This window comes from Odontesthes bonariensis, chromosome 6 (genome assembly GCF_027942865.1).
Source record: "Odontesthes bonariensis isolate fOdoBon6 chromosome 6, fOdoBon6.hap1, whole genome shotgun sequence".
In the NCBI taxonomy this organism is placed as follows: Eukaryota; Metazoa; Chordata; class Actinopteri; order Atheriniformes; family Atherinopsidae; genus Odontesthes; species Odontesthes bonariensis.
In genome coordinates this window covers 20,344,503-20,367,111 of record NC_134511.1, presented here as the reverse complement: position 1 = coordinate 20,367,111, position 22,609 = coordinate 20,344,503, and the positions used below count along the sequence as shown (strand labels likewise).

The 22,609-nt window shown below is 40.8% G+C and overlaps 3 protein-coding genes across 5 annotated transcripts; all 3 read left to right on the top strand.

The window, feature by feature from the left end:
* Positions 1–106: 106 nt before the first annotated feature.
* On the top strand, positions 107–5,851 carry qng1 (Q-nucleotide N-glycosylase 1). Of its 2 annotated transcripts, XM_075467826.1 has the most exons (7): positions 107–328; positions 1,658–1,869; positions 2,601–2,747; positions 3,898–4,010; positions 4,203–4,346; positions 4,968–5,163; positions 5,245–5,851. In XM_075467826.1, the coding sequence occupies exons 2-7, from the start codon at positions 1,680–1,682 to the stop codon at positions 5,472–5,474; spliced, it is 1,020 nt and encodes a 339-aa protein (XP_075323941.1). In that variant the 5' UTR covers positions 107–328; positions 1,658–1,679; the 3' UTR covers positions 5,475–5,851. The 2 variants fall into 2 exon arrangements, with proteins under 2 accessions (XP_075323941.1, XP_075323942.1); XM_075467827.1 differs by lacking the exon at positions 1,658–1,869 and having other exon boundaries at positions 112–328; positions 2,600–2,747.
* Positions 5,852–6,301: 450 nt separating this feature from the next.
* On the top strand, positions 6,302–15,149 carry LOC142382213 (kinesin-like protein KIF27). The gene is made up of 15 exons (XM_075467817.1): positions 6,302–6,824; positions 7,085–7,285; positions 7,644–8,632; positions 9,189–9,332; positions 9,453–9,629; positions 9,773–9,972; positions 10,274–10,386; positions 10,538–10,657; positions 10,969–11,183; positions 11,771–11,824; positions 12,056–12,226; positions 12,477–12,668; positions 12,762–12,989; positions 13,406–13,604; positions 13,719–15,149. Exons 1-15 carry the CDS (start codon positions 6,527–6,529, stop codon positions 14,327–14,329), a joined length of 3,912 nt encoding a protein of 1,303 aa, XP_075323932.1. The 5' UTR covers positions 6,302–6,526; the 3' UTR covers positions 14,330–15,149.
* A 594-nt stretch (positions 15,150–15,743) lies between these two features.
* Positions 15,744–22,447, top strand: gkap1 (G kinase anchoring protein 1). Of its 2 annotated transcripts, XM_075467815.1 has the most exons (12): positions 15,744–15,810; positions 16,217–16,482; positions 17,478–17,636; positions 17,866–17,943; positions 18,330–18,465; positions 18,652–18,680; positions 19,167–19,328; positions 19,617–19,703; positions 21,245–21,308; positions 21,391–21,461; positions 21,549–21,626; positions 21,995–22,447. In XM_075467815.1, exons 2-12 carry the CDS (start codon positions 16,231–16,233, stop codon positions 22,034–22,036), a joined length of 1,158 nt encoding a protein of 385 aa, XP_075323930.1. In that variant the 5' UTR covers positions 15,744–15,810; positions 16,217–16,230; the 3' UTR covers positions 22,037–22,447. The 2 variants fall into 2 exon arrangements, with proteins under 2 accessions (XP_075323930.1, XP_075323931.1); XM_075467816.1 differs by lacking the exons at positions 17,478–17,636; positions 17,866–17,943.
* The last annotated feature ends 162 nt before the right edge of the window (positions 22,448–22,609 follow it).

The window sequence follows — 22,609 nt, the reverse complement described above, 5'->3', positions numbered from 1 at the left end:
AGGACATATCAATAAAACATAGAAGTTGGACTTTTAACGATATGCAAGTTGGGGCAACTTGGACAATTTACAATGTTATTGATTGAATTTTAGTCTTTATTTGTTCACTCGTTCATTTTTCGTTCACGATTGGTGACGGACATTCTTCCTGTTTCCTCTCCGGAGTTACAACGATTGGTTCATCAGGTGGCGGTGAACCCACGAGCGAGGATCTGATTGGCCAATAGCTGAAAACGGGTAGTGGATAGCACGAGCATGTCCTAGTTATCGCCGTTGAGGGAAGCACAACGTTAATTTGTGTGGGAATAAGCTACGTTGCAGCTGAAAAGTAAGTTTATATCCAGAAAGTCGAACTCATGATTTATCTTTGTGTGCAAGCTCAGAAATGTCCACACAGGAGTAACGTTAACGACAACAAAAAAAGGCATGACGCCAACGTGATTGTTCATCCAGTTGATGTACTTTGTCCGTCATTTCAGTCCAACGTTATGACGTGACAACTGACGTGCTGACTTGGTAGAATAACTACGTTTCAAAAATACGAAAACAAGTGCACGTATTAGAAAATGAATTTTCACTCGAAAGGCCACTGTGTTAGTGCATCACGGCTCACATTAACGCACTACAAGGATGCAGTTATGTTGGTCTGAAATGCTCCTGTGTACAAATCCTTTCTTGTTCTGTATACGCAGATTTAAACCCTATAGAGGGAGTTTGGAAACCAGCCCATAACCTACGTTGTACTGCGTCTTAAAGCTTCAATGCTATTGTTGAAATGTATGTAAGCTCTGAGAGGTTCGTTGTTAACTTACACGAGCTTTTCAACTTGAACATAGATACATCTACTCATATTGTCTGTGTCTTTACCAAGAATCTGCAGGCACCTGGAGACATTGTGTCCACAAAAAAAAAAAGAAAAAAAAGCCCCTTATCTCCAAATCATTCTTAAGAGGACTGAAACACACAGACTGTGCACAACAATCGTAAATCACATGCATTCAGATGCAACATTGTGTCCTGCTGGGGATCTTGCAGTTTATTTTGAATCAATATTCTCTCTTCATGGTTATTTTTAGGTATGCGCTGATCATGATATTCTTGGCCGACATCAGTGTTAAGATAAAAATTTGGCCAACAGACAATGTCAATATTTTGAGATTTATTTCCTCTATGATCTCAGGAAAAAAATTAAGTATGCAACATGAAAAATAAACTGAGCAGTTTTAAACTATTTAATCGTTGTATGAGTGCACACATTGGGGCCCTTTGAAGGAAAGACCTGGTCAGTAATCGGCCTGTGGCTTTTAATAAAGCAGGCAGATGATCTTTAAAACGGTGCTTCATCAGAGACCGTAGGTTATAGCAGGTTATTGGTGTTTCCCTATGAAAAGGGCCCAGCCAATCATATCAGTGAGCACCCACCCAGGCGTGATCATACTCGCTGCTCCGGATGTGCAAATGTTTTTGACTAGCAGTGCTCCGATGCTTATTTTAAACCAACAGTAATCACTTTGTGAATGCCAGAGGACATATTTATTTTCACACTAAATCACTTGGACTTACCTACACTTTAGATATTGCTGGAGAATGTATTCATATTAATAAGTGCTTGTTACCCACATGTGTTTTCTTTCTTTTTATTTACTTTTTTATTTAGTTGTTTCTTTTCTTCACCCATCATGGAAAAAGCCCTGTTACCCAGAGAGTCTGGGCAGTTCATTGCAACGCGTAGTCAAGATGTCTTTGTGGAGGAGGCAGGAGTGCAGAAGGTGGCAGAGATGCTCTTCAGTCTCCGACACAGCGACGCCTTGACAGCCAGTGGCTGGAAGAAGGCAAATCCATTAGCCCCAGAACCCACCTCTGACCAGGGGAGTTTCTCAACATCAAGAGTCCCACAGAGTGCTAAAATATTATTTTATTATTAAACAGTGAACCGTGTGCTACATAGTTGTTTCTGTTCATTGCAGTTCAACAAGGCAATGGGAGTAGTGCATTAATAAGTAGAAGCAAGGTGACTGGTGATAATCTATGAGAGGTGATAACAACGAAATTTAAGAGGATTTGAAATTTGTCTTTCAGTGTAGACTATATCTTTTTTTATACATTTTGCACAGATGATTATTTTGTGGCTTCAGATACTTAAAAACAGAGATTTTTTTTATCTTTATTTTGCAGAAATAATTGTGTAGCAGATGATTTGATGTGAGAATTGTCTGCTTTTCTCTGGTTTCTGATGTTATAAGCTGGAAATCTTTGGTTTTAACTACCCTGTAGGCTGGGCAGAATTGGAATATTTGAAGGGATTGTTTTAGTAATCTGTAATCTTTCTCTTAATGAGCATTTTAGCTTCTTATCTGACATTCAGATCAGTTTCCAGAAATAAATCCTCTGATGAGTTATTCCTGAGGAGTTATCTGGAATATATAGTGAAAGATGATGAAAATAATTTGTTGTAGCTTTAGTTTTATTCTCATTCTCAGTATTCGGTAAGTGTTTGCCACTCGGGTTTACTATTACTGACCCAAAATGATTTAAAGACAAGCACCAGGTAGGAAAAATAACATTTGATCAAGTTTATTTGTGTATTGTAACACTGCAGGCATTGAACTGGGTGTTTGTGGTAGACACCATGAACTTCTCCTTTTGGCCAGAGAAAGAAAATCAACAGTGTGAGGTGACCTATAAAGGCACAACCTACACGGGCTACATGACCCTATGTGCCTCCATCACCCGGGCCATGGAAGAAGGTGAGAGCATGTACAGTATGTCACTGAAAAAAAATGAGGTGTGCACACCATAATTCAGTTTTCCGCTGTATCAAACGGGCATAAGAGCAACATTTTATATTACTGCACTGTGCTCTGATGTAGCCTGAGCATACGTGACATCATTTTCCCAGGTGCATAGTTGCATGGATAAATCTGGTATTTTTACATGATTCATCAAAGTTACACACAAAATAAAAAAGATAGTAAGTTGACGGAAAAAAAATCTCCATATGATTTTGATTTTGACTGTAGGAGAACAGTTTGATAGCTTTTTCTTCATTCTCCTGTTAGCATGCGTAATTTAAAGGTGTCTATTGATGTTATACCCTTTGAGCATTGCGATGATCTCCCATATCAAACATTCTGCCTTTTCGTCGACACTTGTGACAAAATATTAAGGTGCCTTGCTCTTGATTGAAAATGGAACATTTGGAATCAACATCACAGCTGGTGACCTTTCTAACCTGTGGATTGTGGACCTGCCAATAGTATAAACGGCAGTTTTGTTAGAATCAAGTGAAATGGTGGTATAGTCTGTTTTCACCCCTAAGTTTCATCAAAGTACTGGCTTTTATTTATTTATTTATTAATAATATTTTTTCATTTAAGAACATTGCAGGCCAGATTCAGATGTCAAAAGGTTGCTTCAGGCCATCAGGATGTATCTTACCCATGTGTGCTCCGTTCTGTGTGGTTTCATAATAGTCAGTTATTGTGTGTGTGCCCTTTACTTGAGCTTAGGCTTCTGGAAAATTGCCTGTAGCTCTGCATGAGCCGGAGCATAATTTATAATTAGCGCGAATGACTCCGGATATTAATCAATTATGTCTCATATGGAATAGTGCTCTCAATATGTGGTCGCTCTGGCCTTTATAATTACAAGAGATTCTCTCTGAAAGGCACAGGTAGCCTTGTTCCAGAGTGTGAATCTCAAGGATTGACAGCATGACATCAGAAAGAAAATTATATCTTTTTCATCTCTTGTGAAAATGGCTACTGTGGAGATATAGTCTTATCATTACAGCACAGTATAACTCTAACTTTGCATTGCTGAGATTTTTTCTCCTCTATATTAGTTCCTTACTAAAGATAAATCCCTCCAGCTGCTTCCCTTCTCCACTCTCCACAGGTATACCAATTACTGACCCCAAGTACTTCTCTCAGATGAGTGTGGAGGAGTTGGGACATGTCCTTCGATCAGACAATGAAACACCCATGCCGATGCTTCAGGAGCGCCACCAGGTTCTAAGATTATCATGATAATATGCAGTCAGTGTGTGTTTGTGTGTAAGAAAACTTAACATTGCTCAAAAAGGAATTGTTCTGTTCATCAGTCCTACATATGACATCGTCTTTTCGAGTATAAATTTAAAGTGTACAGCTATTCACCTCTTCTATTTATAAACGCGTCACTATCTGAATATATCTAACAAGGTGCTGACTGAAGGTGGCCGTGTGCTGCTGGAACAGGGTGGAAGTTTCAGAAGTTTTATCAGCCAAGCCGGAAGCGACGCCCAAAAGATGGTGGAGCTCATTGTGGAGAAGATCCCATCCTACAGAGATGAAGCTACGTATGAGGTAAGGATTCAGCGGGCCCACTCTAAAAATAGTTGAATAAATTGTCTGGAAATATGCAAAGACATTGTCTTACAGATGTGCACTGTAATTAGTGCACTTGTTCATGCTGTCAGAAATGCTGTCTGGCTGTTGAGCTGCAACTGTCACGACACAGGCGAGAGTTATGTGTTCATTTATTATCAAGTACTTTGTACCCGTGTACAAACATGAAATTGCAATGGGCAAATATTTAAATTCCAAAAGTGGGGATGAGTTTTATATTTTCTTCCAGAGTGACTGCATGCACCATGAATGCACTGCACAAGTGTGTAGACATTTTGAAACATTGCCAAGTGAAAATACATCAAACATCTTGAAGGCGCGTAAGAAGTGTTTTGGGATCTGAAATAAGTGTTTGCATTTGGAGAATTTTAGGTGAATTATAACATGAGAGTTCCACCTCCTGGCCAAAGTCAGTGTGGCAAATTTTCACTGCTGTTTTCATTGTGTTTAATAAGTGATGGCGTAAATTATACTCTTTGCACTTATGTTGTCACTATTCTTATCTCAAGTTATAAATAGACGACTCAAGAACAAATAAACATCCTTCTAAATTTGGCTTGCTCTCTTAATTTGTCTCAGGGCAAAAGGATCTCATTCTACAAGCGAGCCCAGATCCTAGTGGCAGATTTCTGGGGTGTCATGGAGGACAGAGGACAGGGAGACACCATTAACATAGACTGGCTCACCATGTTTGCAGACTACAGGGTTCCTCAGGCGCTTGTCTACTTAGGAGCGCTGCGATACTCTGACACACTGATGCAAGCATTGAGGAACGGTGAGACAGGAGTGTGTGCATGTGTTTGTCTGGTCTTGACAAATAAACTGCTTAAAAATCATTGTATATGATCACTCTCAGGGGAGCTGTTCTGTTCAGGCGACCAGAGGGAGGTTGAGATCCGAGGTTGTTCGATTTGGTCTGTGGAGCTGATCAAAGAACATCTTTGCAAGCTGGTGAAGGAGAGAGATGGGCAGGCCTGCAACGTCAACTCCGCAATCATTGACTTCTACCTGTGGCCATTTGCCAAGCAGCATCACAGAGAGATGGCCCACATTCCCATACACCACACACGCTGCATTTACTACTGATGAGATGGCTGGCAGCCATACATTCTGTGGAGTGCACTTCGCAGCTTGCTGCCTTGGCACTAGTGTCTTCCTGGGATGAAGCCAAGCAAATCTGTGCCATATATACTGTCTGTTCAGACAGGCTTCTTTCTGTTTGTAATGGAAACAGGAGGGAGGATATAGCACTGTTGTCAGATTACAGTCAGTTAAAATGTTTACAGTGTCTGGTGGAACATAATCTTATAAACCTCTTAACTGTTTACAACGTACACCATGTGAATATATAATTCAGCAGGCAGCGAATTCACACTCATAAACAGCAGCAACAATGTTATATTTTTGTTAGATGCATTTTGACTTTTAAGTGAATCCTTCAGTTGGATAATAAAGATGTTTCCTCACCATTTACACTTTAAGTCAGGATGTTTCCAGGGCAGTTCATGAAAGAGGTCCTCTGTGTAATTCAGGTATAACACATTTGAGTCCAGTCATTTTTTGATTAGTACTCAAATTGTCAGCAATGGGTTGCATTTGGTGTTCAGCAATATCTACATGAAACACCTTTCAAATCCTATCACACTGTAATTTATAATTAATTTGACTTATCTTGAAATGGAGACCCACATTGTTTTGTTGGGTCAAGATGTGTGCTAGTACAGTGATCAAATGACAAGTGGTGACATGAATACAAGGTTCCACTGCTGGTATAGTAGTTGCAGAAACATGGCTAATATACCAGAATACGTTCGCATTATAGTCGGAGGGTGGCGCTGTTGCCTTCAGGACTCCGCTCCGGGGCCCGCCTGAACGCGTCTTCCTGCTTTCTTCGACTGCTGCGTCACAGCCGGCAGCAGTTTCCCGGGAAACCGAAAAGCCAAAACAAACGTAATCTGGAGAACTTCACAAACATGACAAAGGCCGCAGATGAACGCACACTGCCGGTGTTTAACGGTTTGCCTTCATAAGTTGTAGATTGTTGGCTTTTCGGCACTTTTAAAAACTCAACCACAGTCGTAAGGTGTTTGGAACGAAGTCCTTTTCCATTAAAATTACGTCGGTATATTTCACCCCTCATGAGCGAGGAGTGTGTCCGGGTGGCGGTCCGCATCCGTCCCCTTCTTCCCAAAGAAGTCCTCCACCACCACCAGGTATGTGTGCGAGTGGTGCCGGACTCCGCGCAGCTGATGCTTGGCTCGGACCGTCTCTTCTCCTTTGACCACGCGTTTGGACCGACAGCAACCCAGGACGAGGTGTACCTGTCCTGCGTCCAGCCCCTGGTGGAGTCTCTGGTGAACGGCTACCATGCAACCGTTTTTTGTTACGGACAGACGGGGTCAGGCAAGACGTACACACTGGGAGGGAAGAACCAAGGTAAGTTGACATCTGACAGTTAACTGTAACAGAAATAAGACTGGGAAGATCCTAAACGAGGAGATTTAGGAGAACGGATTGAATGATGGGGAAATTACATATTGGAGGATTGTTTTGTCCCTTATGTGTGGAGGCTCAGGGGATTGCATGTGTCCATATGAATAAATCCTAGTGAAAAGGGGTATCTTCACCAGTATATGTGTTTAATATTTCTGCTCTTTGGAGCATGTATGGTACTTAATAACTGCGTCCTTTCTCAGATGAAGAGGGAGGAATAATTGACCGTGTTGCCCAGGATTTGTTCTTGTTGCTTGAGGAGAAGAGGAAGAAAAGTGATGGTGTGGAGGCAATGGTGCGCGCCTCATATATGGAGCTGTACAGGGAGGAACTTCGAGACCTGCTGGAGATGCACACCACCCACAAAGAGCTTCATATCAGAGAGGATGAGAGGGGAAACACAGGTAAGGGAGTATGTTTATTTTTTTCATTTAGAGTTCAAATGATGCAACAAGCTCTGTCCTTATTTTTTTAACCCTCAACCTAGTTCTACTTAAGAAAAAAGCTTACATTTATTATGTCAAAGCTGTCCTTTCATTCCTCTCTCATGTGTCAGTTGTGTTGTGAGTTTTAAAAATGAACTGCACTTCCATTAACAGCAAAATCTTTTTATTGGACCCTTCCTTATATTATTAATTCCCCTGTCTTCCAAGCCGTATTTTATACCACAGGCTGTCTCTGAAGGAAAGGCAACAACACATAGAACATTCTTGATTTTTTTTTTTTAGCATTATTGTGTGTGTGTTTTGTGTGTGTTTTCAGTGGTGGTGGGAGTCAAAGAGATGGTTGTCACTTCAGCAGAGGAGCTGCTCAGTGTTGTAGAGATGGGAAATGCCCTGCGCCACACTGGTGCTACAGGGATGAACGAGCATTCCAGTCGTTCTCACGCCATCCTCACCATTCATGTCAATATCTGTCGCCACAGAGACAACAACTCCTCTTTAAAGTCTTCTAAACTATGTCTGGTTGACCTAGCCGGTTCGGAACGTGCTGGAAAGACTGCAAACCCGGGAACACAGCTCAAAGAGGCTGCTCATATCAACACAGGCCTACTTGCGCTTGGTAACGTTATCCGTGCCCTCTCTGAACACGGTCGAAATCGTCGTGGTAACAGCAGCAACAGTGCACATATACCATACCGAGATGCCAAGATCACCCGTCTCCTTCGAGATTCCCTAGGAGGCACCGCCCATACGCTGATGGTAGCATGTGTAAGCCCCTCTCACCACTTTGTTGCTGAAACACTGAATGTGCTACAGTTTGCATCCAAGGCTCGTCATATCCGCAACTGTCCAGGAGCAGCATCCACTCAAACGGAGGTTAAATCATGCCCTACAACCTGGCACCCCAGTGAGGCTCGATTAGAGGAGCTGGAATATGAAGTGCAGACACTCAGAGAGCTTCTGAAAGAGAAGGAGAAAGACATGGAGATGGAAAGGCAGATGACAGCAGCAGGAGGAGGTGGAGAGGGGGACGGCTTCAAACAGTCCAGTCAGATCAGGATATCTGAACCAGAGAAGAAAGTGAGCAAAGAGGAAGCAAGGCACTACTGCCTCTTGGCACAGGAAGCTGCAGCTCTGCTTTCAGATGTCTCTGGTCCAGCTACAAGTCTTTCTTTCAGGCGGCGACTGCAAGATTGGCAGGAGAGACTGACAGCTGTCTGTCAGTCACACCAAACTTCAGGAGGTCATAAAAACCAAACTCACCATGTAAACATTTTGAAACTTGAAGAGGAACTCTGCACATGCCAGGTAATTATTAAAATTTGGGGGGGGGGCAATATTTCTCTTACAGGTTTGCAATAATTGGAGATTGGTTATACATAAAGAAGATTCCTTTCAAATATTTTCATCCAAACTATAGAAAATAATTAAAACAATCAAAATGTGGTCGGTTTCACAGGCAGTAACGTATGACTGTCACAGTGCTCAAACCTTTTAAAGAACTGTGTCAAAGTTGTGTATGATGTACATGCTCTACACCACAGAGAAAAGAGAAGAGTCCAGGCTTAAGTGACATTAAAATTGGTTGCAACCCCTTCAGACCTTAATCAGGATTATGCTTCCTTTCGTACTGGTTTACTTCCATACCTAATTGGAATTATGCCAGTCTTAAGGTTACAAAATAGTCCTTATGTCTCCAATAGGAAATGTCAAAAAAATTCTATTATTACATTTTCTAACCCCTCCCTCGACGCTATTATTAAATTAATGAAAGCAATAAATTCACTGGATCAAATAAGTTACATTACAAAAAATGCTATTCTGGCCAGTTCATATACTTCCTGTCTGCTTATTCTAACATTAGGAGACTCTCCACATAAAAGAACAATTACTGCAGCAGAAAGATGCAGAACTGAGACAGGCCCAAGAAGAAGTTGAGAAACTCCTTCAAGAGAGAAGGACCCACCTTGTAGCTTTAGAGGAAGAGAAGGAGCGCACTCAAATACAGGTGAGAAGGAGATCGTTCCAAACGCTAAATCTATAAAACTGTCCTTAAATCTGATGCAGTCTGAGCGCTGTATTCATTTGTTGTTTACTTCTGTTTGCATCTTTGTGTGTGACTGGTCAGACGGAACAGCTGGTGAATCAGCAGATTCTGATTGACCGCCTTCGCAGCAACTTTGTGGCCTTTCATGAGACAACCTCAGGGGCAACTGAGGAAGCAAGTGCCTCTGGGTACTTGGGTAAAAGACCCAACAGTGTCCCCCTGATCAGATACAGCTCCGTGCACAGGCCTCCTAGGACGGTAGGCAGCAGCACTGTTTCGCTCTGTGCGTCTAATTGTTTCTGTGTGGATCTGTTCTACCACCCATGCTTGAGCTTTGCTTCTAACTATGATTGTCTTAATTATGAGCAAAATTTTGTCCAAATGCGTGTGTTTTTTTTTAGATCCATTCCAGTCCACCAGCATATTCACTGGAGAGGGTGATGGCAGCTTTTAAGATGCGTGGCCACCTCCTGTTGGCTGAGATTGAGGAAAAGGATGACGTTTACTGCCCATTTATTAAACAACAGGCTGAGAGCAAAGACAGGGGTCAAGAGAAGAAAGAGGAGGAGGAGGACAGTTTTATGGACAGAAAGGGATTTAGGTGAGAGTGTGTCTAAAACAACTCCTGGTTGCTTCTTTGACCATGCGCCAACAGTTAGCTACTGCAAGACCTCAGGCACTAGATTTTGGGGCTTTTGTTAACAAGACATAACAAATACAAAATGAAGTCACCGATTTATTATATAATAAGATTGTAAATGTAAACCTCTATCAAAATTTTCCATGCAAGAACTAAATTGCAATGGCAATCCAGTTCTTTCCAGTAGTGAAAACCCTTGCTTAGAGTTAATCGAGTGAATCTGATAATATCTTCCTAATTAAACATGGTAATCTGACCTCAGGCGTTCTTTAAACCGAACATGGACCTGCCGGCAGAAGAAATTGGAGAAGAGCAGTGGACAAGATAAAAAATATAATGGAGGCCCATTAGTACAGCAGCCTCTGCAGACCACAGGTATGCTTTTCATGCACTTTAGCTCCCATTCTGTAATTTTCTTCCCCTTTCATGTTGATAGGGCATCCTTTTATGTCTTAGATTTCTTTTGTGGTGTAATGTATCCAGCAGCTGTTTGCTTTTCAAGTTGTCAGTGGCTATTTCTTCTTAGACACCGTGGACAACTGCACAAGGAAGGCAAGAAAAGTCAGTGCTACTGTGAGAAAGATCTATGATCTGTCCGTCAACATGCGCATGAAGGAGGACCTCATCAAAGAACTGGACAAAACTGGTATGTCTACATGGTTGTGTGTTCCTGCAGAGCATTAGAAATCTTTGGCTGACTTCATTTTTTCAAGATATTTCTACTGACATGGAGTTACTGCAGCTTCCAAAAGCCTCATTAGGAAATTCAAGAATTACACTGACAAGATATGTTAGCAATATACTCTTGTGATGAACTTGTAGCGATAATCTTATAGTCATGTTGTTATACGTTTTTACACAGATGAGCTGCTTTTGAACAGTTTCAGTTGATACATTTTCATGATATCTCTTACACTGAGGAATATTTGCATGTCTGAATGTGTTTTTATCTGACAGAAAAAGAATCTCAAGCAGTGGACAGACATGTCAGGCACAGCAGTGATGGCGGAGAGGCGGGTGTGCTCGCAAGACTTTCCACGCAGAGCCAGCAGGTTCGAGTAGAAGTGTACCACAGCCTGCAGCACATGAAGCAGCAGACAGCACAGCTTCAGAGCAGCCTGAGGCAGCTGAGAGGGACCGGCGAGGGCAGCAAAGAGCTTCACCACTGCGGGGTCAGTTGTACTCATTTTTGACAATAAACTGCATCAAACACAACTGATCATGTTAAATTAGTTTCAGTCTTGCTCAGATTTGTCAACAATAAACTGCATTAAACACAACTGATCATGTTAAATTAGTTTCAGTCTTGCTCAGATTTGTCAACAATAAACTGCATTAAACACAACTGATCATGTTAAATTAGTTTCAGTCTTGCTTAGATTTGTCAACCCCGCTGATGTAAATATTTAAAAAGTTTTTTTAAGAGTTGATGGAGGAAATTCTCCAAGAAAATAGGGGTGAGAGTTTGTTTGTTGATAGCATGACTTGGTTGCTATCTTTAGCCAGTGATGTATTTAGGCCTGCCATTTAGTGTGGATCGACATTTTATTTGTTATAAAGCTTAAGTTAGAACATAAACCTGGTTTTATCATTTGTTTGACTATCACAAACAAATCCTCAAATCTGGAAGAGCCACGAAACATGTAATTTTTTATACATGTTTCATTTGAGACTCACTTGGAAGTGCAAATCTTATTCTCAGTATGGGTAGATTATCAACTGCTTTCTGAGTGAACACGAGTTATATTTGTGTTTACAGGAACAAAGTGCAGGGAATTCAACTATGCATCCCCAGGAAGAGTCACACAGAATGGTAACATATTAAATACACCATCAGTTCTTCATAGGTTCGATTTTCATTTCCACTTCTCCAAAATAGCAATTTTGACAGTGTTCCCATTGTATACGGCATTTTCTTTTTCTTCTACCGCATTTTAATTTGTCTTCCTTTCTCTCTGTTATCTCTACTCTACTTTATCCCCCCTCGTGTCTTTACTCCCTTTTCCCCCTTTCACACGTTTTCTCCTGCTTGTCCTCACTGTAGATGCAAGAATGTAGTTGGCTGGAGGACGAGGAGGAGCAGGTTCTTAAGAAGAGAGCAGAGCTGCAGGAGCTAGAGGAGGAGCTGAAGAGGAGAGAAGAGGTGCTCCTGCGCAGAGAGGCCTGTCTGCAACAGAAAAATAAACTAGAGACCAAGATGCTACGTTACAGTCAGGTCGGCCTATTTTCAGTTTAATTCAAATGTTCTCATGGACACTTCTGTAGTCAACTAATGAGTTGGAATTTGGAGTCTGCAGGATGAGTCTGCAGAGTGAGAGACATTTATACACAGGAGCTGTGGGGCAAAAAAGAAAAAAAGTGTTTGATGTTAACCAGAAATAACAACTGAAGGTCACAAATAAGAGAAAAAACAACTTTCATTAGATGCATATTAAACATTCCCATCACAATTACTAACTTTCCAGGCCAGGAGTCGGGACCTGCTGCATGTGTCGATGCAGTTGGATTCTGTGGAAGAGCAGCTTGAGAGAAGTAGAACTGTAAGAGAGACTGGAGGAGCTACCATAGTGGAGCTGGAAAAAGAGAGAGATATTCTTCTGCTGAAAAGAGACACTCTGGACGCCCAGCTCAGGGACAAAAGAGTCCTCACTGTGGAGGTCAGAAAAAACACAACATTGTGTGTTCTGTGTACTTATCATCGTCAGTTGGATTTCTATATGTATATTTATTTACACCAAACCCTTCTCTAGGAGGAGCATTTCCTTCTTCAGATTCAGGAAGCTATAGAAGCTCTAGATGCAGCTCTAGAATTTAAAAACCACGCCATCCAGGACAAGCAGGAGCAGCTGTTAGTCACAGGCTCATCTTTGCATCAGTCACAAAGCTCTGAGCCTGCTCAGCTCTGTGATGTCATCAGGAAGCTGAAGGAGCTCTCACCACCCGAGACTGTAGAGCTGCTTGTCAAATATTTCAACAAGGTAGATGAAATCAATTCACACGTATTGATATCCAAATAATTAAGCTTTACATGTAGGAAGCAGAGCTTCTGTTGTAATTTCTTTAGCAATGACTGCATGCAGGCTTCGATTCTAAACTACCTTTGTGTTGATTTAATTACACCTTCTGTTTCTGGGAGGCTGAGAAATGTATTGTTTAAGCGGACAGTTTTAAGTTCAATTTCTAAAACAAAAACTTAGGTTATAATATGGTAAAAGTCCCTTCTGTGCCTGTTTGCTCCACGTTATTCTCTTACATGACTCTAAACGTCCACACTTGTTTTTTTTCTTGTCTTGAACAGCAAAAAAATAATCAGACAATGTATTTTTGTAATGATATGTAATAGTGTTTTTTGTGTTTAGTCACGCTCTTGTCACGCCTTTTTCATCGTCTGCAGGTTGTTTGTCTCCGAGAGTCAGAGCGCCATTTACGTTTGCGTTGTGAAGAGCTGGAGCTTCATGCCAGCGAGCAAGAGGCGGTACTAAGGGAGATGGAGGCCGCCATGCAGCGCCTGGCCCTGGATGTAGACCGCAGACTCACACAGCAACACAGAGATCACCAGAATAACATTCAGCTTCTATTAAAGAAACTTAAAGGTGAGAACCCTGGACAAGACGATCTAGTCCGAGGCTTATTAGTTATATTTTAAGTAAATATTACTGTTTGACTTACGTTTGTTCACCCTGTGTGCTTGTTTATGTGTGTGTTAGAGGGTGTTTCAGGAGAGACACAACAGGCAATACAAGAAAGACTTCAGCATCTGGAGAAAGAGCTGTTTTTCTACAAAAGCACCAGCCGGCAGCTCAAAAAAAAAGTCAGAGAGCTTCTCAGCGATGCACTACACCCTGACAATCAGCCCGCTCACACACATGAGCACAGACAAAAGCTATGCAACAATATGGAGACACATTCCCAAACTAATTCTGAGGAAGTACCCACAGGGACTCACATTACAACAACATACACAAAGATATACACGGAGCAAACGGACACAAAGACACACAGAGATTCTTCTACAAACAGACTTTCCCACCAAATGCAATGTCCTCCTTCTCCTGACTGCCAAACACTGAAAAAGACAAGGCTGTCTGAATGCAATCAGACACTCAGACAGACCCACGGAAGGAGTGCGAGAGGTCAGTCTGGGGAGACTTTAGAGATGTCACCTGTCCGACTGTGTCGCCAAGAGCTGGTACAGATTTCTGCAGCTGACCTTCAGGTCTCTGGTTCTGCCACAAGGAGGCAACAGTCTATTGTTGATACCAGCACAGAGTCAACGTTAGAAGACTCCATAGAAGTTTCCAGAAAAAAGGACACATGATTTTGTATCATTTGTAGACTGATTTATTGGCTTTACACAGATCTCGCACTTATGTGTCACTTGGTAGCGTCAGCAGGTGATTCCAGCGAGGTGACAGTAAACAAAGGAAATTGAGAGTAAATGACTGCTGGAGAAAAAAAAAGCACTGAATATGTTTCTTCTTATTTTAAATGTGGTGTGAAAATGCCCACGTTTTTTTTTTTTCATGTGACATCATCACTTAAGAATGTGTTGCTTAACAATTTACCGCTGTCATTTGTTGAACAGCCAAGGTTTATTTAATTTATTCTGACATTTCTCAGATTTTGCCATTCATTAAGATAAAAATCACACTCAGGAAATCCACTGCTGGCTGGACCTGAAAAAACATGGACAAATTTCATATCCTGACTTTATTTTTATGTTTATAATAGAAAAGAGAGTGAAACTTTCTATTTTGTGATGATTGATCAGCACTACATATTTCTTCTATTTTGTTACCCGACATTGTTATCCTTGAAAAAGACTTTTAAACTGTTTTTATAATGTCTTAAATCATTCGGATGTAAATGTTATATGCAAAACTTACAATCTTATGTATATTTTGGGTGAATGATGCAAAATTTGCACTTTTCTGTTATTTTTGGCTTTTTTTTTGTTGTTGTTGTCTCGATACACTTCCTCATCGTACAGTTAGCACAATCTGCATTACCTGAGTTTATTATTCCCCTTTTTACAGCACTATTCGCTAAGATCAATTCTGTGTGAAGGTATACTGTGAACTATTAGTTGTTTGACTTGGTTTGAGTGTAATTTAGATATTGTTTAATATATAATGTGTGAAGCTCTTTTTAGTGTCTAATATATTAAAATTCCTTATAAGTATGTCCAAATGTTTTGTCCTCATTATGCGGCCTCATTACCTTTCCTTGTGCCACTAACCTATAGGCATCATAATCTCAGATTTTGGGTGCTTTCAGTGTTTTCTGAGCTATGAAAAAGTGTGCTCAAACTGCATGACATGCTATCTATTTTCAAACTAGGAAATGACTTAACATTTTGGAGAAATTTTGAAATGATAGAATAATTGTAGGGCCACTATCGTTTTCATTATTGTTTAACGGGAAACTACCTGTCTCATCGGATGGAGTTTGCCCGGTTGTCATGGTGATGAGACAGGCGATAGCATGTCAAGAGAAAAAGATAGATGTTACCATGACAACTGAACAAACGCTAAACTTCGTGAATAATGTTAACTACTGTGTTTTAAATCGGGGGAAAAAAACATAATACAGACTATATGACATGTCTACAACGGATGGGATAACCTGTGAACAAAGACGCAAATTCTTCACATAAAAACGGGCATTTCAAAATACTAAAAGGACAAACACCATCTGGAATCGCACTTTCATACTATTTTTGTACCACTGAGCTTCCGTATTCAGTTAGACAATCGCTGGTAGCAAACCGACGTCAACCCACAGTTCCTTTACGAACAGGTGAAAGTATTCTTTATTACATTTTCTTCATGATAATGTCTCTCTAACACAAGTCAGTGAGTGCATTAAAGACAAGAGAACATCCTGAACCCATGAAGGTGTTTTCGACCTGCACGCATCGCAACTTTTGCACTTGTTAAAAAGCTAACAAAACCGACTAGCTAGGTTACCTCGCTGCTATGCAATGCTAACACGTAGCCGCGTCCACCAGCAGTTTTGGCAATGGCACAGTTCAAATAACTTGACAATAAATTGTTTTACTATCTGTGTTTGTTAAAATAAACGAACTGGACACACTGTTGCTGTAAATGAATCGGCTGACTGAAAAATGTTGCAAAAAGGATTGAGACTGTGAGCTAACTTGTTGAAGTTATTCTAATGATACTGTCTGTTTTTTGTTTCTTAGTTTTCCGTTTCGCTATGGCATCGTCTGCAATGATCACCGTCCCTACTACTGCATCCCGTTTTGCCCTGCTCCAGATAGACTCGGACACGGATTCCGACGTCTCTGAGCCGGGGAAGCCTGGGAACACCAAAAGTGGACGTGACTCCTCAGGGAAACCACGACAAGGAAAAGCAGGAGCCGCCGGGGGGAAAGCTGTTCAAGGCAATGACAAGAAGAAAGACAAGAAAAAGAAGAAGAAGGAGCAGCAGCAGAGTGAGGCAAATGAGGTGAGCGATTGAGGACATTTGCAACCAGTGACCACCCCACCTTTTCCCTGCATGTCTGTGTATGATTGAGCTGTGCACCTGACTGTCTTTCTGTGACATCAGCGGTGATGGTGCTCTTTGTTTTTCATTTCACTGGAACTGAAACTGCAGACTGTGCTGCCAGGTGTTCGCTTAGCTTTTCCTGAAGCCGAAACAGAAATAAAGTTTTCAATGCTGTTGTCAAATATAGGAAAAGTTCCGCTTATTGTTATTGAGATTTCTGTCAAATTATTATCGCATAAGCAAAAGACACAACAATGGAAAGACACACCGTCCCAAAGAAAGTTCAAGCTTTACAGTCTCGCAGGGCAATGGGTCTCTAATTTTAAACTGTAACTCCTTCCAGAAGTAAAGGTATTCGTAAAAATGAATTGGTCTTATTCATTTCAGACTTGATATGACAAACATTTTATATGTTTATCATACCGATAAAGACACAAGGTATGGTCAATTCCTTTGAGATGGGGAAGGATGTGATAGCTGTCTGCTGTAATGAATCACTGGCATTGTCAAAAACGATATCTTAAGGGCCGTCATTTGGCAGATAAAGGACTTCTGTCTTTGAATTGTACACTTGGGAAATATAGAAAAGGCACCACTCTAAAAAAAGAGTAAAGAGGAAAAAGCAACCGCTGAGTACAAGGCTGATGTTGTCAAACGTTGAGTAGTCTATCCAAAGGGCTCCTTAAAGCTTTTCTAGTCTCAGGACACCAAATTGTGTTTCTGAATGAAATGTTATTAGTCTCGTGTGGTTTATCTGGTCATGGCTGATCTGCAGGGGTCTCAGCGAGGTTATACCTTTTCTGCTGGTGCCTGTTGTGATTGACTTTCATATATTTGGCTATGTTTCTTCTGCCTAGCTTCAAACAGACCGATATCTTTGTTACCAGGTGGTCTGTTTGAAGTAGCTTAATCCAAAGATTTTATCTCTTTTTTTTTTTTTTTTTTTCTATCAGTTGCGTAATTTGGCCTTTAAGAAGATTCCTCAAAAGTCTAGTGGCCCGCCGCCTTGTATGACCCTGTCAGGAATAGCCAGTGAACTTCTTAATCCCGAATCAGGGGACCACAACATACCCTCAGAGGGGTGGCAACAGTGGAAGCAAAGAGATGAACAGGTAAGAGAACAACATGCCCACAGGATAGATGTGTTTAATAATCGTGGTATGATTTGTGTGCCATTTTAGAAGCCAGGTTACTTCCTGCGGTCTTGAGTCGAGCTGTTCAGATGTCGGCAGTATAGAGGAGTGTTTCTTACAGGATATTCCTACAAGGCTTGACAAAAGAGTGGCAGCAGTGTTTCTTAAGTGATGATCTTCCTTGTATATTTCCATCCCCTCTTCTTAGATAACCACTGAACTGTATGAAGCAGATTTGGAAAAGGCCTTGATTCTTAGTAAACTGGAGTATGAACAACATAAACAGGTACATCAAGCACACCCACACACCCACCCACACACAAAAAAGAAAGAGAATACCCCACTCTGTCCTGTCACTGCTGCCATGTTCTGTCACACTCTTGTGACACATTTACATGTGTAGGTGTTGTTAACATCTTTTCTGTTTCACAACAAATAGGCATGTGCTTCCATTGATTCAAAACAGGCTTTGGATGCATGGTGCTGACAGTATTTTTTTTTTCCCTCCTTTTTCTGACCTTCCCCCAATTCCCCCATTAACAGTTTCTGTGAATTGAAATAAAACAGAGCGATTAAATGAATTTCTTGCATGAGATTGGAAATTTAAATCCAATCAAAAGTTCACGACCTTAATTATAAGTTTCAGTGAAATGATCTGCTCTCCTCCAACAGAGCCACACAAACACATCTTCGCCAAAGTCACGAGGAGGAAAAGAGGGTGGAGGGAAGAAGGAAAAAAAGAAGAATCAGCAAGCAAAAGACAAAAAGACAGTTTCTCTGCAGGACTTCCAAGCTGAAGGCAGCGCAGGCGAGGAGAAACTTGCTTGCATGTCACTTGTAAAATCTGTTAGATTTCTGTGCTGAGGTCCACACAGGTGTCCCTTCAAAGCACAACCTGTAACTGGATTCCTTTGACAAAAGATTTTTTTTTTAAAGAGTTTTTCTTTTAAAAACTTGTTTCAGCGGTTTTAATGATGTCTTCTTCTCTTTGTAGAGCATTTAAGTAGGAAGCAAGACAAAGAGGTGAGCAAGAAGTTACAGTGCGAGTAGTAGAACTATTTCATACTGTAACACTTGATGCTTATATAATCTTCACTTTTTCTGCTTAGTTAAGGCATCATCCCGCAAAACTTATCAGTTGATACAGTTTGTAAGAAATTAAAATGAGTTCTTTTATAAGAATATGATTAAATAATGATAAAGCTGTTAATCAGACACAACTTAAGAAAGTAGCGTGCTGTCAATTTCACAGATTTTAAGAAGTAATCATTATGTAATACCTAATTAATACTGTCTTTGTCCATTACTCATCATAATCGGCTGTACAGTCCTTGACTCGGCTCGATTGTTTCTGATTTGTTATTCTCTCATTCTGTCAGTATCTGCTGTTTTTGGTGTGTTGTAAAATGAATGCTATTTAACTGCAGACAAATTTTGTATAATCTATCACTGATTAGCACATTTGATAACGCACGCCTCGGCTTCAATTCAGACCATTTTCCCCATTAGGACACCAGAGTGGCAAACCTAGCATTAGGAATCGGGCAAGAGGAACGTTTTTTTAATAAATTGGAAGATGACGTTAGTCGCATTGTCCAAAGGGAGAAAAGACGTGAACAATATACTAACAGCCAGGGACAAGAAGTCAACACCTCCACAGAGCATGAACCGGTGAGTGGACGCACACGCGTGCAAACAAAATACTCGTCCTGCTGTCTGTATTCGGCCTCGAGTTATGATATGATGTAAACTTGCACCGAGTTCTCTTTTCTTTTTTTTTTCTTGACATTTCACACCTGCTGCTTTCATGTCTCGATCTTAAAGTAGTCCGTCTGCACATTTTTAAGCGATTAGACCAAACTTCACAAGAGTGAGGCTTGATTTTCTTCTTTTAGCGCAATCAGGAGGAACCTTGAAGGTGTCCTAACTGGCTTTTTTTCTACCCATTACTGCTGCTAGGACCCCCGAGCAGAACAGCTGAAGTACGATCTGGAGAAGAAGGACCAGGAGATCGATAAGCTAAAGAAGACCATCTCACAGTGGGAGGTTAGCAGTTAGAGGAACTGACCCGATCTTTCTGTAATTAAATTTCATGCATTTTGCCTGTTGTGGAATGGCTACAGACCAGCACACATATCCATTTATAGCTAATTTTACGCCAATCAACCACATATGGAGGACTGAAACCTCCATTATCAGAAATAAATACAAAAATGAATAAATGGCTCAGTAAATGAATTAATATGCCAATAAATGCGATTCAGATATATATATATATTAAATCAGCAATAATGTGAAATATTGATTCATATGTCTGCTTTAATTTCCCCCTCTATTGATTTTATGTTATTGAGTTTACGATAATAATCCCAATTATTTGCTCTGCCTTTTTAATTTTCAATTTTATTTCTTTTTCTCAGTCGGTTATGTTTTATTTCTCTTTGTTTATTTTTTATCCCTTTATGTATATATTATTTTCTTTTCACCTTTCTTCTCTTCCCACAAAGGATTTATTATTGCGTTTAATTTTAGTTTAATTTTTGTCTTTTTTCCCCCTAATTTCTAGATGTATTTATCTCACTTTCACGCCTCTTAGGATTTTCTCCCTTTCTTTATTCTCCCATTCGCATTCATGTCCTTGTATCCTTTTGACATTTCTCTGTCTCCATTTTGACATCCCCGTGTGCGTTTTGTCATAAAAATCAGAGGTACCGTCCTCCTGAGTGTGTCATGGACTCAGTGTCTCGCCCGTCCAACAGGAAGTGGTGATAACGGGACTTTTTGTCAGACGACTACGATACAAATAGCTTGCTAATTCAGTGGACTGTGACAGTCTGTGTTCTTTCTGTCAGCAGCTGATCTGCTTAAAATATAGTGGTTTTTAAAAGAGTTGGAAGAAAGAGCTAGGCTACAAGGCTGATTGCTTTCAGGTCATTATTCTTACTGCAAAGGAAGCCAGCTGCTGGGGCTGTTAGCCTTCCCAGACTTCCAGTTTCTGACTGTGCTGTGAGGCGAGCCTCCCATGACACACAAGGGCCGCTCCTCGTCCCTTCACTGAACCTGGTGTGAGTGCATGCGGCAGGTAGAAGTGATGCCAAGTAGCGAGGGTGGAGGCCATCTTAAGTGGAGGGTTATACAGGTGCAAGGAGGGTTAGACGTTGTTAGATTTGGTTCTTTTAGTTGGGAGCTCAAGAACGGACCGGAGTAATTCAAGTGAAAATGAAGTCTTTAATTGATGGCAACAAGTGAAGCATCTCAGCGCTGGTCTCGGTATGACCAGCGCTGAGATGGACCTTATGTATATTATTGTGTCATTACAATACAGTGTGCTGCTGGGAAGCCTTGGATCACGCATTCATGTGACCTTTACCACTCACCTGAGCCTTTGTGTAGACCATTCAAACCCCACATTTCTAATACTGCAGAGGCTGTGATTGAACGTGTAACAGTTGGTTATGGTGGACTCCATGTCATGCAGTTCCCAGCGTGTGAAACCACTCATGTAGCACGATATGCTTCCCTATGCTTCTAATGTGGGAAATGCGCTGTACTCCACAAATAATCCCTCTCACTTGTTAACTCTGCAGGTGAAATACAAAGAGGTGAAAGCAAGAAATGCCCAGCTGCTTAAAATGCTCCAACAGGGAGAGAGTGAGTTGAGCACTAAATACATTTTCCTTCTGATGCTTTCACATGTTCTATTCTGATGTTTTTTTTTGTCTCTTTCTTTCAGTGAAGGACAAAGCAGAAATCCTTCTACAGGTGGAAGAATTACTGCATATTAAGGAAGAACTGTCATCACAGGTGTGTAGCACTGAAAGAGGAGTGTGGAGCTGTTGGATAGCACAACACGCTTGTGCATATGAGTAATGTATTTATACTTTTATTCAGGTAACATTATTACACGCTGCCCTTGAACAAGAAAGATCTAAAGTTAAAGGACTGCAGTCGGAACAACCAAAACATCAGGTGAGAGTACAAATAATCACTCGTTTTCATGCACTTCTGCGTTGTATCTTGTCACCTTAAAAAGGCTGATCAAGGGTCAGATTGTATTGGTGTATTAACTAATACTTGTATATTGGTTGTTTTTTTTTGTGTGTACTTGCATTCATGCTGCTTTTTTTTCCAATAATGACACATGTGGGCTGCACGTTGATGGGCTGGTTTGCACCTCAGGACAAGAGGGTTGTTGTTGCAAATGACTGTCACCTTGTGTGGCTAAATTAAGACATATAATCCCTAAAAACGTAAATTCGGTGGTTAACTTGAGTCTCAGTAAAATGCTTCCACTTATTTAAATGCCTGTGTTATCTGTGTACTTTTCTCTTATGCAGGGAAACAAGAAAGGGAAGAAAGGCTCCGAGATGGATTTATGAAGGTTTCGGGGGGAGGGGGGCCAGGGCACTTGTCTGAAAAGAAAAATTGAATAAACAAATTATCAAGCTGTAAAACACTACTGACCATAATCAGGGTTCTCTTTTTTTCTTTCAACCTGCATGCACCCCTTAACACAGACACACACATACAGCACACTCCAGACATGGCATGCAGTGTTACACAATGAAGATTTGCAAAGCCTTTAAAATGTAATTGAGTTTAAAGTCTGTAAAATGGTTGCTTGTCGCACTGTGCTGCCCTCTGCAGGCATCAAAGTGCAACTGCATCATAAGTATTGTCAAAGACTGTCTTTTCATGGGTTTTGATGCCAAAATGACTGATTTAAAAACGTATGTTTGTTCGTTTTTTCTTTTTCTCTCTCTCACTGTTAAGTAAATAAAACACTTTTTCAGTGAAAAGAACTAATTGCATCGTTTTTTATTTTATGTCAACAATTTACAGAATGGTTTGTTTCTGAAATGCAGAGTGCTGCAGTGCGGGCTGAAGTATAGATAATGCCCAACAGATATATTCTTAATGAGGATATTTCAAAACCAAACAATGTGCTTTAC

Excerpts from the sequence above, each read along its gene's own strand:
- LOC142382213 (XM_075467817.1), top strand. The coding sequence starts at position 6,527 with ATGAGCGAGGAGTGTGTCCGGGTGGCGGTCCGCATCCGTCCCCTTCTT. Across the intron at positions 9,333-9,452 it reads AGGAGCGCACTCAAATACAG|ACGGAACAGCTGGTGAATCA; the intron begins GTGAGAAGGAGA and ends GTGACTGGTCAG. Across the intron at positions 12,227-12,476 it reads AGATGCTACGTTACAGTCAG|GCCAGGAGTCGGGACCTGCT; the intron begins GTCGGCCTATTT and ends CTAACTTTCCAG.
- gkap1 (XM_075467815.1), top strand. The coding sequence starts at position 16,231 with ATGGCATCGTCTGCAATGATCACCGTCCCTACTACTGCATCCCGTTTT. Across the intron at positions 17,944-18,329 it reads AGTATGAACAACATAAACAG|AGCCACACAAACACATCTTC; the intron begins GTACATCAAGCA and ends CTCCTCCAACAG. Across the intron at positions 19,704-21,244 it reads AGACCATCTCACAGTGGGAG|GTGAAATACAAAGAGGTGAA; the intron begins GTTAGCAGTTAG and ends TTAACTCTGCAG.
- qng1 (XM_075467826.1), top strand. The coding sequence starts at position 1,680 with ATGGAAAAAGCCCTGTTACCCAGAGAGTCTGGGCAGTTCATTGCAACG. Across the intron at positions 4,011-4,202 it reads TGCTTCAGGAGCGCCACCAG|GTGCTGACTGAAGGTGGCCG; the intron begins GTTCTAAGATTA and ends ATATCTAACAAG. Across the intron at positions 5,164-5,244 it reads GATGCAAGCATTGAGGAACG|GGGAGCTGTTCTGTTCAGGC; the intron begins GTGAGACAGGAG and ends GATCACTCTCAG.